At 48.3% G+C, this 14,035-nt stretch overlaps 1 protein-coding gene across 4 annotated transcripts in view; it reads right to left on the bottom strand.

The window, feature by feature from the left end:
• The window catches only part of LOC133493488 (non-muscle caldesmon-like), a 51,061-nt gene that overhangs the window by 9,355 nt on the left and 27,671 nt on the right, over window positions 1-14,035 (bottom strand). For all 4 annotated transcript variants that reach the window (XR_009793008.1, XM_061806899.1, XM_061806898.1 and 1 more), the window contains 4 exons: window positions 7,920-8,057; window positions 4,408-4,759; window positions 3,507-3,658; window positions 1,347-1,620 (listed from right to left, as the gene is read on the bottom strand). Coding sequence is in view for 3 of the 4 variants with exons in the window: in XM_061806899.1 (XP_061662883.1) it covers window positions 1,347-1,620; window positions 3,507-3,658; window positions 4,408-4,759; window positions 7,920-8,057 (916 nt within the window). In the remaining variant the exon portion in view is untranslated. The remainder of the gene's footprint in view (window positions 1-1,346; window positions 1,621-3,506; window positions 3,659-4,407; window positions 4,760-7,919; window positions 8,058-14,035) is intronic.

Below are 14,035 nucleotides of genomic sequence, written 5' to 3'. Positions count from 1 at the left end.
TTGTCTCGTTTAATTAGGCTTCGTCTATCCCCGGGCCCCTTTTTAATTGCAAATCAAAAGGCCTCATTAAAATGACACAAGATGAAGAGAATAAGGGGTGGGGGGTGGGGGGTCTGGGTACGCATACAGCCAAGACTGAGAAAAATAAATTGTTGAGCTAACGAGGAAGACATTGAGCTGGCGGTGGGAGACCGACGGTGGGAAATGGGTAACATCTCATTCGGAAGAGCACAAAGGAATGCTGAATGATGCGAACATCAAACTAAATAAGAAATATAACGAACTGCGGTCAAACATAATGAGAACGAGTTATCAAAATGATGCGTTTACAAAACGCTCTCGGATGAGACTCCATCAACGTATCTGCTGACTCGACGTCTCCCAGTAGATTTCGAAACTTAAAGGGGGAAATTCAGTGCTTGCATTAACAGTGTATCCAATAGATCATGTAAAATGTACTCTATTTATACAATGTGGTGTTAAATCTCTCATTTAATCATGTTTTGAGAAGATTTTTAATCGACAATTAGCAATTTTCAAGGGCGCTGACATTTTTGAGAGTCACATGACCTACGTGCGAGGATTTGACGTGTACCATGCCGCAACAAAGGCTCGATTACATGGGACACCATTTATGCCCCGCGCCGATTTTTCGGATTTATCCTCATCTGATGAAGAAATAGCAGTAACAGTTGATTGGGAAGGCGGAGGAATACTTCCATACATAGCCGTGAGTGGCTCGGCCGCTCTGTTGATCTGGAAGACGGAGGAATACTTCCATACACAGCTGTGAGCGGCACAGCCGTGAGCGTGAGCTCCCTCCCCGAGCCCTGGAGCTTGCTCACCGGGTAGCGAGCTCACGGCTCTCCTGAGCCCCGGAGCTGTGCTGCTCACGGCTGTATATGGAAGTATTCCTCCGTCTTCCCGATCAATCGAGCGGGCGAGCCGCTCACTGCTCTGTTTGGAAGTATTCCTCAGTCTTTCCGATCAACCGAGAGGCCGAGCCGCTCACGGCTGTGTATGGAACTATTCCTCCGTCTTGCCGATCAACTCATACTGCTATTTCTAAATCCCAGAAATCAGCGCTGGGCATAAATGGTGTCTCATGTAATCGAGGCTTTGTTGCGACAGGGTCACATCCGCGCACGGAGGTCATGCGACTTGCGAAAATTGCAGCGCCCCGAAAATTCATAATTGTCGATAAAAATCTTCTCAAAACTATTAAATGAACGAGGATTTACATTTTACATGTCGTATTGGATAGATTGTTAATGCAAACCACTGGAATTTCCCGTGAACTAAGCGACGGAAGGGCGACGTCAATGGGATTGGGCGGTGGACTCTACCTCCTCTCTGGCTTTCCTCTCGGCCTCCTCCTGCTTCTTTTGCCTCTCCTCCTCCTCCATGACCTTCCTCCTCTCCTCTCTCTTCCTCTTCAGCTCCTCCAGCTGGGCCTCGGCGTCCTGCTGCTTCTGCCGCATGCGCTCGAACTCCTCGCTCTCGGCGTCGTCGCGGCGGCGCTTCAGCTCCTCCAGTTTGCGCTCGGCCTCCAGGCGGGCGTCGCCGTCGTCGTCCTGCCCGTCGTCGGCCGGTGGCTCGGGGGAGCGGGCGCCGGTTCCGCTGCGGAGAGGGGGGGGGGGGCGAAACATTTCACATCGGGTACCATCTGAATATTTCAACGTTACCGCTCATCTTGGATATTGGGCTCAAGGATGCTTTTCAGTCTCACGTTCTTAAAATCTGATTTTAATATGCGTTTAATTATTTTGTTTATACCCGTGGCAACACTAGCATGGTTAAATAATGCCTTCAAAGGCAAACATCTGCTATTCCAGATGAAAGCGTTCTTTACCGACAAGTCTTATTGTTTCGGGGGGCAGTGCTTTTAGCCATCTGGTGAAGTGACCTTTACGGAGAATATTGCCGCAGCGCTTTCCCACAACCGATACGCGGTGCATTAATCATGCACCGCGCTATCTGCTTTTTCGGCATCATCATTTCCCACTGTATTAAACATCGCAGTTGTTGTTCCGTGCGACGCGGCCGCTTGCCTGTTACGCATATTTAATCCAGAGACATATTTGGGCCCGTGCCAAAGATGAGGGTCAGTGAGGTGAGGCGCTAATCTCCAAGATCATCATAAATACTGCATCGGAATAAAAGAGGGCGTTGTCCCCAAACGCTCCCTCCCATTTTGACATTTATTGAGGTTCATCTTCTTCTTTTCCTTTCGGCTTGTCCCGTTAGGGGTCGCCACAGGAGTCTCGAAAACATCCAACTTTGGCTGTCCCTCTAAGGAGCTCATTTCTAATCCTATCCAAGATGAGAACCTCACCATCTTCATTTCTGCCACCTCCAGGTCCACTTCCTGTCGTCTCTTCACTGCCGCCGTCTCTAATCTGTGCATCATGGCCGCCCTCATGACAGTTTTATAAACTTTGCCCTTCATCCGAATAGAGACTCTTCTGTCACATAGAACACCAGACACCTTCCGCAAACTATTCCGTCCAGCTTGTACCCGTTTCTTCACTTCTTAGCACACTCAAGGGGAGTCCAGTCTAACCTCATCTTACTACAGCAAACAGGAAGGGGCTCAGAGCGGATCCCTGATGCACTCCCACCTCCAGCTTCAATTCTTCTGCCACCCCTACGGGACATCTTACTGCTGTTCTGCTGCCCTCATACGTGTCCAGTACTAGTCCAACATATTTTCCGCAGCTTCAATAGCTTTTTTTTTTCACCAGGTTGAAGAATGACATTCGCTACAAACTTTTAAAAGACATTTTTGTGTGTTTTGTGAATGGAATTTGGGATTCCAGTCCAACCTCATCTGTCACCCCATCCATTACGACAGCAAACAGGAAGGGGCTCAGAGCGGATCCCTGATGCACTCCCACCTCCAGCTTCAATTCATCTGCCACCCCTACGGCACATCTCACCGCTGTTCTGCTGCCCTCATACATGTCCGGTACTATTCTACACACATATTTCTCCGCAGTGTCAATAGCTTTTTTTCCCCCCAGGTTGAACAATGACATTCGCTACAAACTTTTAAAAGATATTTTTGTGTGTTTTGTTGTATGGAATTTTTAAAAATCTTGAAAAAAAAATCTCTTGTAAATATGATCAGGTGGGCTTTTAACGGGGTCAACGTCCGTGGAATATTACTTATTAATGAATGAATCTCATTCATTGTTCCTATTACCGTTTTGATGTTTGATTTGATTTTTTCTCTTGAGTTTTACAATCAACTTCATCCAGGAGCGACAGCTTGAAGCAAGCACGCGCAGCCTCTTTTGAGTATGGCTTTAGCGAGAGTGAGATGTCTGGCGAAAGAATACAGGTAAAGCCTCGGTTTTCCAACGTCCCCAAATCCATTTTGGAACGAAAATCGGTACTCAAACACCCCCAACAAAACCCAGAAATAACACATTGCATGCATGTCAGACCAGCTGACCCACGACGCGTTATATTTATATGGGTGAGGTGACGTCACGTGCGCATACCTGAACGTCCATTCGGGTTGCCTGTGCTGCTTGGGAATGGCCTCTACTTCCTCCTCCTCCTCCTCTGCTTGCTCTTCCTCCTCCTCCTCCTCATCATGCAGGCCTCCGTTCTGCTTCCTCAGCTCCTCCCTGCCACGGCCTCGCTCGCTCAGCTGCACCGACACGCACACAAAACATTCGCCGGGTCGGTCGCGGAGTGACACACAACATCGCATTGCGAGCGATATCGGCTGTAATGAGTGCGGCTGCAGTAACCTTTATAAACATCATATTAGCATATTAATGAAATGCCCAGCGCACGTAAAAATGAAAGCATTTGGAGCAAAAGTCAGCGTCATTTAATTGAGGTTATTATATGTATGTATTATTTACAGCAGTCACCGCTCTGTGAAGCTTAGCAGGAACCTCAGACCCACACGGCGGGCTCACGTTTCAGCGGAGCGGACCACACAGTCAGTCACATCACGCGTCTGGCTAATTTCCAGTTTTTGCTACGGCGCTGAACGACTTGTAATACAGTAAAACCCCAGTTTATTGCTGGAAAACGTTCCGGACCCACCCACCTTGAGAGAAAATCCACGTACCGACTAACAAATAGAACTTTTGTACAAAAAGGTGGGTGGTGGTGGGGGGTGAGGGTGTGATGGGGGGGGGGGGGGGTGATCTACGTCAAACCTTCACAGGGATCGTTTAAAGGTCTCCAGTGACTCGCTAACGTGGACTTGCTGTAAAAGTGTCCATTTCCTATTTTGATAAATGCTTAGATTTTGTCATGCGAGTGTTCAAAAAAATGCTCCTCCGACAGTTACTTCTGTTTGACCCAGTCTGTTTCCGCTTCGCCCATATTAGGATAAGACCGCCCCCTTCCCCTGATTGGTGCCCGAATCGGCAGGTGACTCACCTCTTCTCCGAAGTAGGATCTGCTCGGCTTGTCCTCCATCACTTTCTCCTCCTCGGGAGGAGCTTCCTCTTCCTCTCTGGCCAACTCCACCTCCTTCTCTTCTCTCCGCGAGCTGTACGTTTTCTCCTGGCGCCAGGAGGAAGGCCTCTGCTCCTCCTCCTCTTCCTCCGTCTTGCTCTTGTCGGCGCTGCCGCCGTCGTAGCCCTCCGTCTCGTCCGACTGCTGCTGCCGCTCCAGCGCCTCCTTCAGGCGGCGCTGCCTGCGCTCCTCGCGTTTGGCCATGCGGTCCAGCAGCGCCTGGTCCTCTTCATCGCCGCCGAAAGAGTTAGCGGCCGGGGCGCTTTCTGTCATGCTGTCGGGAGACAAAATACACAAATTGAGGCGGGAGGACGAGACCGCGACAGTCTTCACTGCTGTGCCGTAACATCCTGACGAGCAGTGACGTCTACTGGAAGGGATGCGGCGTGTTTAAGAGTGAGCATAAGCAGCAGAGAAGGTGCCCAACTAAACTCCAGAGGAAATACAAACAATGCCCTTGAGCATTGCTTGATGCTCTCTTGTCTATATTGCTCTGTAGCACTTATTCAAATGCTAATTTACATTAGCCCGCCTTTGCATGGAATTAAATTCTTTCGGGAAATTCTGTGATGTTTAAATATGAAAAATTTCATATTTACAGCACGTGTCAATTTAAAACGGGAAATCCAGTGGTTTGCATGAACAGTGTATCCAATAGGTCATGTAATATGTAGTCTATTTTGAAAATGTGATGTTAAATGCTCTCTCATTTAATAGTTTTTGGGAAGATTTATTTTTCGGGGGCGCTGCCATTTTCGTGAGTCACATGACCTACGTGGGCGGATGTGATGTGTAACCTGCCGTTCCAAATGCTCAATTACATTATGCCCAGCGGTGATTTCTCAGATTTATCTTCATCTGATGAAGAAATCGCAGTATCGGTTGATCGGGAAGACGGAGGAATACTTCCATACAGATTTGAACCTGTGGCTGTAAATAATGTTGAATATTCGGATAGTTCTTCCGGCAGAATGACACGGAGTCTGATGAGCGAGCTACGGCAGCGGGCCTCGAGCCGAGCGGCGAAGGCCATTAGGCGAGTTTCGGCATCCGTGGAGGTCGTTAGCCAAGCTTTGGCATCCGTGGAGGCCGTTAGCCGGGCTTCGGCGGCCGTGGAGGCCGTTAGCCAGGATTCGGCGGCCGTGGAGGCCGTTAGCCGGGATTCGGCGGCCGTGGAGGCCGTTAGCCGGGATTCGGCGACCGTGGAGGTCGTTAGTCGGGATTCAGCGGCCGTGGAGGCCGTTAGCCGGGCTTCGGCGGCCGTGGAGGTCGTTAGTCGGGCTTCGGGGGCCCTCCCCGGCTAATGGCCTTGACAGCCACCGAAGCTCAGCTAACGGCCTCCCTGGACGCCAAAGCTCGGCTAACTGTCTCCCCGGACACCAAGGCTTGGCTAATGGCCTCCCCGGACGCCGAAGCTCGGCTCGCGACCCGCCGCCGGAGCTCACTCACCAGACTCCGCGTCATTCCCCTCCGAAGAACCATCTGCGGCTGCCGGCCCGGAGCTCAAGTGGCTTTTGTTTGCGCATCTATGTCGCGCGTAGGCCTCCGAGTAGTCAGACTCTGCGTCATTCCGCCCGAAGAACCATCCGAATATTCAACATTATTTATCGCAACAGGTTCAAATCTGTATGGAAGTATTCCTCCGTCTTCCCAATCAACCGATACTGCTATTTCTTCATCAGATAAGGATAAAGCCGAGAAATCGGCGCTGGTCATAAATGGTGTCCCATCTAATCGAGTGTTTGGAACGGCACGTTACACGTCACATCCGCCCACGTAGGTCATGTGACCCATGAAAATGGCAGCCCCCCTGAAAATTTGTAATAGTTGATAAAAATCTTCTATTAAATGAGAGAGGATTTAACATCACATTGTCAATATAGAGTAGATATTAAATGAGCAATTGGATACATTTTTCATGCAAGCCCCTGGATTTCCCCTTTAAGAGTTCAATTTTAACTTCGAGACATATAAACAGTTTGAAGCAAACACGCGTCGCCTCTTTGGAGAGAGCTGCCAGCGTGAGTGACATCAGGCGACTTTGCTTCAAAAGTATTTTAAAGTTTCAAACTATTTCCATTTTATCTCGATCTCGCAGCGTTTCAGCTTTTGTACGTCTGGAACACATTTATTCGCCGCGATAAATGCGGGGCTCGCCCAAGTCACGATGTTACCGGGGAAATGAAAAGGACAAAAAGGAAAGATGCTTCCTGTTAGATAGCAAACCACAAAAGCGTCACTTCCTCACCATTTTTAGCGTTTAAATATGCAGCGACGAACGCACCGATAATCGAGCTATCCTGACGCCCGCGGTTGACACGGGCGGCATTTTGTCTTTCGACTACTGTTTTCTTTGTATTTTCCATCAGCCTCGATGTTCTACGCTGCTCCTCGCAGGCTAATCTCGTTTCCACAGCTGAAATGGGTTTTGCAGGAAGAGACTCACGATTGTCCGTGGAGGTATTTTTATGCGTGTTGAGTGCCGCGTTGAGTACAACGTACACGATAAGGGCTTGGTAAGCACGGGCTTGTCCTGTCATGTGTGGGGTCTCGCAGAAGATGTTAAATATTGCTATGTCCGCCCCTCGCTCTAGCACCTCAAATAACACCTTTGAAAACGAATAAAGGCCTTTGAAAAAGTACGAGTCCACACACAGGAAAAAAAGAAATCAAAGCCCTGAGAGGCAGGAGCAGACATTTCTGTGGTCTGGACCTGTCCGTCGTTGCCAAATGCCGACAATGTGGCTCCGCTCACGGGCCCTCGCCGCAGAAACGCTTGAAAATAAAACGACGGGTCGTGTCGAAAATAAATCTGAAGCGCAAACGTTGGATTGAAGAACGGAAAGGATGAACGTCTCTTTTCTCTAAGGTAGCAGCGCTCGCTCAAGCGTCCGTTATATCTTTTGAGGAAAATGAGCATAACGGCTGGCCGGGGCTAAGATGCCCGCTACGGTAGCCTTCGCCGATAACGTCCAGCTAAAACCGCTAATCAAATAAAACTTGTCTGAGATCAACTTGATGTCAATGCTGTGATGCAAACAGGTGACATTGTGCCGGCTAGTCCTCTCAGTAGTTTACAGTAAACTCAACTGACGGTAACAAGCGGCTAGAGGCAAGCACGCCTTGCCTCTATTTGGGGAAAGCGAAAGACTGACAAGACCCAAGAGTGTGTTTTAATACGTTTAAATTAAATTGTGCATGAGGAAAAAAAAAAATGATAGATTTTTGGTATTGTTTTCTCTATTGCAGATTGCACCTATTGCGGGTGGGTCGGGAACGTACTGAGCGCATCCTTTAGTCTGTCAAGTCTTCCTCGCATGAGTGAGACTCCATTTGATTATTTATAGATGAGGTCCAACCTCAGTGGCTGCACGGGATTATGTGACTGATAGCTTCTTAGCTATGTTTTTGTACCACTGGAGTACTCTTGTCACCTGTGGCAGTTGGTCGTGACCTGAGTGTCGGGCTGCCCGGCGGGGTCTTCGTTCTCCCTGGCCCTCAGCCTCTCCTGGCGGGCCCGGCGCCTCCTCTCCCGGGCCGCCTCCTCCTCGTCGTCGTCGTTCCTTAACAACCTGGCAGAGGAAGACCGAGCGGTGAAGAGACCAGGACCAGGACCCGGACTTCCTCCCGAGTCAAGGCACATATTTCACGTGACACAAACACCCTCCCCCACCCCAAACAATTCACACCCACAGTGAAGACTTTGCCGGCGGCCTAACCCAAATGTAATCCTGACATTTCTTTTATTGCGGAAACAGACAGAAAACAAAGAAGAAGAAGTGGGTGAAGGGTTCAGTGTTGACACATTCCCCCTCCGACGGAAGATCTCACACACGCTCAACATCCCGACGCATTCGACAGTCAAGTGCTGTTTTTCCGGCCGGCTGACATCCGCGAAGCGGGCCCCGCGCTTGATCTGCGTCGGTCCGCCTGACCTCTCGGCTCCCCTCGGCTACCTGACATCACGCGAGGGCCTTTGAGCTCGGGCAGCCGAGCGTGCCGCTACAAGTTAATTGCGACGCGTGTGGTGAGGCGCCCGCCGGACGCTTTGGGTTTGGTGCGAGCTTTCGGAGCTCGTCGCCGACAGCTTCCCATCCTCATCCTTCGCTCCCCGTCTCTTTCCCTCGTGAGGAGGAATGTTGTCAAAACAGAGCAGATGAGTCCGTTGACACCAAGCGTGACCCTCACGTCAGCCGGGCGATGATTAACCTTCTACAAGGAAATAGTATCGGCTCACATTACAGTACAGTGTTCCCTCGTTATATCTAGATATCATTTTCCGAAAAATGATTCGGTATGAAGAGTCGCTGATGGTGTAGTGGTACACATGCTTGACTTTGGTGTGGGCAGCGTGCGATCGGTTCCCACTCAGTGGTGGGGTTGATATCTGCCCTGCGACCGACTGGCGACCAGTTCAGGCCTTTTGCCCAAAGCTAGCTTGGATAGGCTTCATCTTTGCCGTGACCCTTGTGAGGATGCGCGGCTCAGATAAAGGACGATTCGGTATGCCTTCATTGTAGTACCACGTATTGATAATCATAGAGTATGCCTCTGTGAATTATTATATGCTGTTTGTGTGTTGAGGTCGCAGTTGTCTTAAGCGTTCAAATTACTATAACATGATATTTCCTATTACTCCTTTGCATAATTGATGTAGTCGTCAATGAATGAATCTCGTCAAATAATATTAGTATTAATATTTTGACGTTTGATTTCAAATTTTCTCTTTAGTTTTACAATCAACTTCATCCAGGAGTGACAGCTTGAAGCAAGCACGCGCAACCTCTTTTGAGTATGGTTTGAGCAAGAGAGTGAGAGGTCTTGTGAAAGACAGTAAAGCCTCGGTTTTCGAACATCCTCGTTTTCGAACGACAATTTCCAAATTTGTTTGCTTCAGTTTTCGAACGAAATTTCGTACTCGAACACCCCCAACAAAACCTGGAAATAAGATATTGCGCACGGCCAGACCAGCTGACCCACGACATGCTTTGTTGTGAATTCCCATGCTGCCGAACAAACCCGGAAATAACAATGCACGCGGCGCAAGCTTCTGACCCACCAACAACAGGCTTTGTTATTGTCTATTCGAACGCCTCCCGAAAAAACCCGGAAATAACAGAACGCACGCGGTGCAAGCGGTTGACCAACCCACGACACGTTTTGTTGTCTATTCGAACGCCCCCCGAAAAAAACCCCAGAAATGACAAACAGAAAGCTTTGCGTAAAACTGTCGATAGCCGAATACGATGTGTGCATGTTACTGAGTCGCTACAGATACGTCAATGCACTCCCAGCCAACTTACTCTACTACTAAAGCAAAGATTTTCACCAAAAAATTAATATATTTCTTCAATTATTTTACTATACAAAATATATAAACTATACATGTATTTCTACTACGCAGTTTATTATCAGGAAAAGCTAAAAAAAATGCTTTAGAAAGCCAAATTTTTTTTCGGCTTTGAACGCATTATTTCTTTTTCCTATCATTGTAATGGGAAACATCGATTCGGTTTTCGAACCGTTATCTGGAACGGATTGTGGTTGACAACCTCGGCCTCACTGTACTTTCAAAAGTGGATTTTAATGACTTGATGTGCGTTTTAATACATTTAAGTGTTTGACGTGTGTGAGAAGGGGTCGAATTTGAATAGATTTGTTAATTTATGGTGTTTACATCACGGATTTTCATCCATGGGTGGGTCAAGAAGGTCTCCCTTCACTTCACTTTCACCTAAATTAAGCACAATACACTTCTAGTTCCCCTTGAAGTACAGAAAATCAAAATACCACTTGTATATGTCGTCTCAACACACACAAATGACAAAAAAAAAAAAAAACAAAAAAAAAAACATGACATGACTGGTTGAACTCCCGCAGGACTGCTCTGTCCCAGAAAAAAAAAATGGCAGCAAATGTCATGAGAAAGAGAAGAAGGCAGCAGCTAAAAATGGAATGAAAGAGTACTTGGCGGCAGGCGGCGACAATCCCAGGGTTCAAGATTCCTCGGTAGGAGAAGAGAACAAACTTCTAAAAGCTGAATTAGCATTCCTGTCAATCACTGCGCACACACAACGAAAGCCCCGCTTTAATATCCCTTTTTCCCCTTACTTAGGCCCCAAACTCCATCAGCATTCTGCCGCAGAGGCTCTTGGAAGGGCGACGAGAGAAGAAGAAGAAGAAAAGAACGGGAGAGAAATGAAAAATGAGAAAAGGTTAGAGGTGAACGCGATCATAACGGAAAAAGGGGAATAATCTACTGATTTCATCGCGGGCGACACCCTTTCCTCCACGGCGTCACACGTTCAAGCCGACGCCGTTCATGAAACGACGGGAAAAAAAATGTAAATCACATTTTGATTTACAGCAGGGTGCTGAAAAGGAATGTCTCATATCGTGTTGTTTCTTTCCTCGCGTTTTTTAGCGCGGTCCAGCCAGGCGAAGTTACACACGGCGTCGAGCTCGAGAGCGCCTATTAGGCACAAGTATGTCTAAATATTTTCCTTACAGCAGAGCATCTCAGTTATGCGAGCAAAACCCATTTGGGGAGGGGCTTGGGGGGGCCCGGGAGATAAGACTTTTTCACCCCTACTTGGTAAGAGGGGAAAAAAAACAAAACAAAACGCAAGCAGTTGTGGAGCAGAAGGGAGGGACGGCGAGGGGATGGGGATTGGGTCTGTCAAAAAATGTTGGTCCATTCCCACGCTGGAATCTCTGGACCGTTTCCTATCCTCGTGTCGGCCCAAAGAACCGCAGCCGCGCTGCCGACTCCATCGCCCGCCGTACTTTCTGATAGAAATCCCCTAAATCCCCTCGTTGAATTCATTACCTCCACCGGGGAGGTTTGGATTCCATCGCCGCTTGTTTGTTGGTAAGCAGGATTACACAAACGCAATTGATACGCAATTACGTTTTGGCCCGGATACCGATATTTAAATATTTACATCGGTCCATTTTCGACAATTCATCATCCGCTATACTGCTGGGAAGCAATTATTTTTTTACGATTTCATTTGTCAGTACTCATCACACGACATGGACGGTTTACTGAAAATTTAGCCGCATAGTACAACAAAGGCGAGCAAAGAGCAACGTTAAGCTTGTACGACAAAAGGCCATCGCAAACTGCTTTCATCGTCGCGACAATATCAGCCATCTTCCTAAAGCCGACTGTTGTGATTTGGTGTCTCTGTTCGGGTGCCATCTTACAGCTAGACTTGATCGACTTATTAACAAGTCATACACATATGACTAGTCTCAAACGCGAAAAGGACTTAAAATCTGAAAACGATTCAAATGGCCAAAATGAGTTTCCTCCGCAGGGTGTCCGGCCTCTCCCTCAGAGATAGGGTGAGAAGCTCGGTCATCCGGGAGGGGCTCAGTGTTGAGCCACTTCTCCTCCGCGTTGAGAGGAGCCAGATGAAGTGGTTGGGGCATCTGATTCGGAGGCCTCCCGTACGCCTCCCTGGTGAGGTGTTCCGGGCATGTCCCGCCGGAAATAGACCCTGAGGACGACCCAGGACACGGTGGAGAGACTATTTCTCTCGGCTGGCTTGGGAACGCCTCGGGATCCCTCCGGAAGAAGTGGCTCGGGGAAAGGCGGTTTGGGTATCCCTGCTGAGGCGACCCGACCCGGAAAAGCGGTGGATAATAGATGCATGGATGGGTTCCATTTGTCAATATTCATCACACGACACACATGGTTTACTTAAATTACAGCCGCATAGCAACAAAGGCAAGCAAAGAGCAACGTTAAGCTTGTGTAACGACAAAAGGCCACCGCAAACTGCTTTCATCGTCGCGACAATATCGACCGTCCTCCTAAAGCCGACACTTGTGACTGTGTCTTTCTGGTCCTGTGCCATCCTACAGCTAGACTTGATCGACTTATTCACAAGTCATACACATATAACTAGTCTGAAATGCTACAAGGACCTAAAATGTGAAAACGATTCAAGTGAGTTATCTTAATTTGACAGTCATTTACAAAGTCATCTTCCCAACATTGTATAAAGGCATCGTTTGATTGTGATAAAAGTCTGTAGTTATGACGACCGGCATCTTGTACTTCCAAATGAATTTTTTTTTTTTTGGGTTCACTTCCTGCCAGAACCGAACCAAACCACATTTGGACGCGCTCCAAACGGCCGGGGTCATTCACAGAGGATGGGTGTTATTTCCTCAGCCCTTTCCTGGATCGCACAGGTGGAAGGGCAGCAGTGCGGTGAAACAAGAGGAAAAGGATGAGGAGAAGAAGTAGAGGAAGAGGAAAGGAGTGGTGTTACGTGGGCGTGTGTGTGTGTAAAAGACAGCGCGAAAAAAAAAAGAAAAAAAAAAAAAAGACGGGCCGGAGGTTGAAATGGAAGCATGAGATCACGGGCTAAAGGGGGACTGGAGATGAGTAACATCGGGAGGGAAGAAGAGGAGATAAAACGGGAGAGGACAATGAGAGTGGGAGAAAGAGTGATGCAACAATTAAAAAATGGAGACCAACGCGGGAAAGGAAGAGCTTCCCAAAAAACTTCCAAAAAAGGAGAGCGGAGAAAAGGGCCTTTCTTCTAAATCTGGCCCGCCGCTTTCCATTTTATAGGCCCGTAATAAGTGACGCTCGACATGAAATATTGGACTCTCGGTCTCCCAACCTATAAGTAGGGGCGGAAATATGTCGATAAAATTCCAAGGGCTGCAAATGCTGCGTTAGTTTCCCGCATGACCGCAGAGGTTCGGTGGCGTGCAAGTCAGCAAGACCGTCAGACTGGGATCAAAAGAACTGAACAATATTTCAAAAATGAAATATTTGTTCCACTTAATTGGTTCTCTTCATTTCGTAGTATTCGGGATTAGGGTTAGGGTTAGGTTACTGCACTGCTTCTGCTATTCAGAATTAGGGTTAGGGTCAGACTTTTTTTTTGCCCGATTCGTTCTGACCTTCCATGTGTCGCCGTGTCCATAATCCGCCTTCGGAATCAGTCGTGCTAGCTGACGGGACTCCAACATTTCGCGACGGGTGTATTCCTTTAAGCGAGGCTCGGTTTTAGAATTTGTCTTCACGGGGTCCAGAGCTCGCTGGTCCTCGATGTCACTGATTAGTTCGACTGATTGGTTTCACAATTTCCTCAGTACATCAAATACTTGAAGGCGACATGCGGGAGAAAACGACCGTTTTAGCGACACATTCCTCTTAGCTTTCTTCGAGGAGCATGCGCAGATACGTCACAGGCATGGACGGTTCCCCCGGTTTCAGGGTTTTGACCTCAAGAATTTCTTTTGACGGCATAAAAATCAAACTCCCTAAAGACGAAGTGAAGGGCTGAGGTCTCAGTTTGCCGCACTGATGCTTTTAGCGATGACCCTGAGGACGACTCAGGTCCGAAGCGCCATTCTGGTACTATGTTCCCCTGGGGGTGATTGGTGGGCTGCTGGTTTTCTGCACACGAGGGTCCAATAGCAGACTGATGGATCGTCAGAGCCGCCGTGAACCGTGCTGGCTTCTCGCGGAGGTTGGAAACTACACAGATAAATTGACAGACTAGAACTGGACTTTGTACCG

This window comes from Syngnathoides biaculeatus, chromosome 20 (assembly GCF_019802595.1).
Source record: "Syngnathoides biaculeatus isolate LvHL_M chromosome 20, ASM1980259v1, whole genome shotgun sequence".
Classification (NCBI taxonomy): Eukaryota; Metazoa; Chordata; class Actinopteri; order Syngnathiformes; family Syngnathidae; genus Syngnathoides; species Syngnathoides biaculeatus.
The sequence above is the reverse complement of the archived record's forward strand: the minus strand, read 5'-3'. Positions and strand labels throughout refer to the sequence as shown.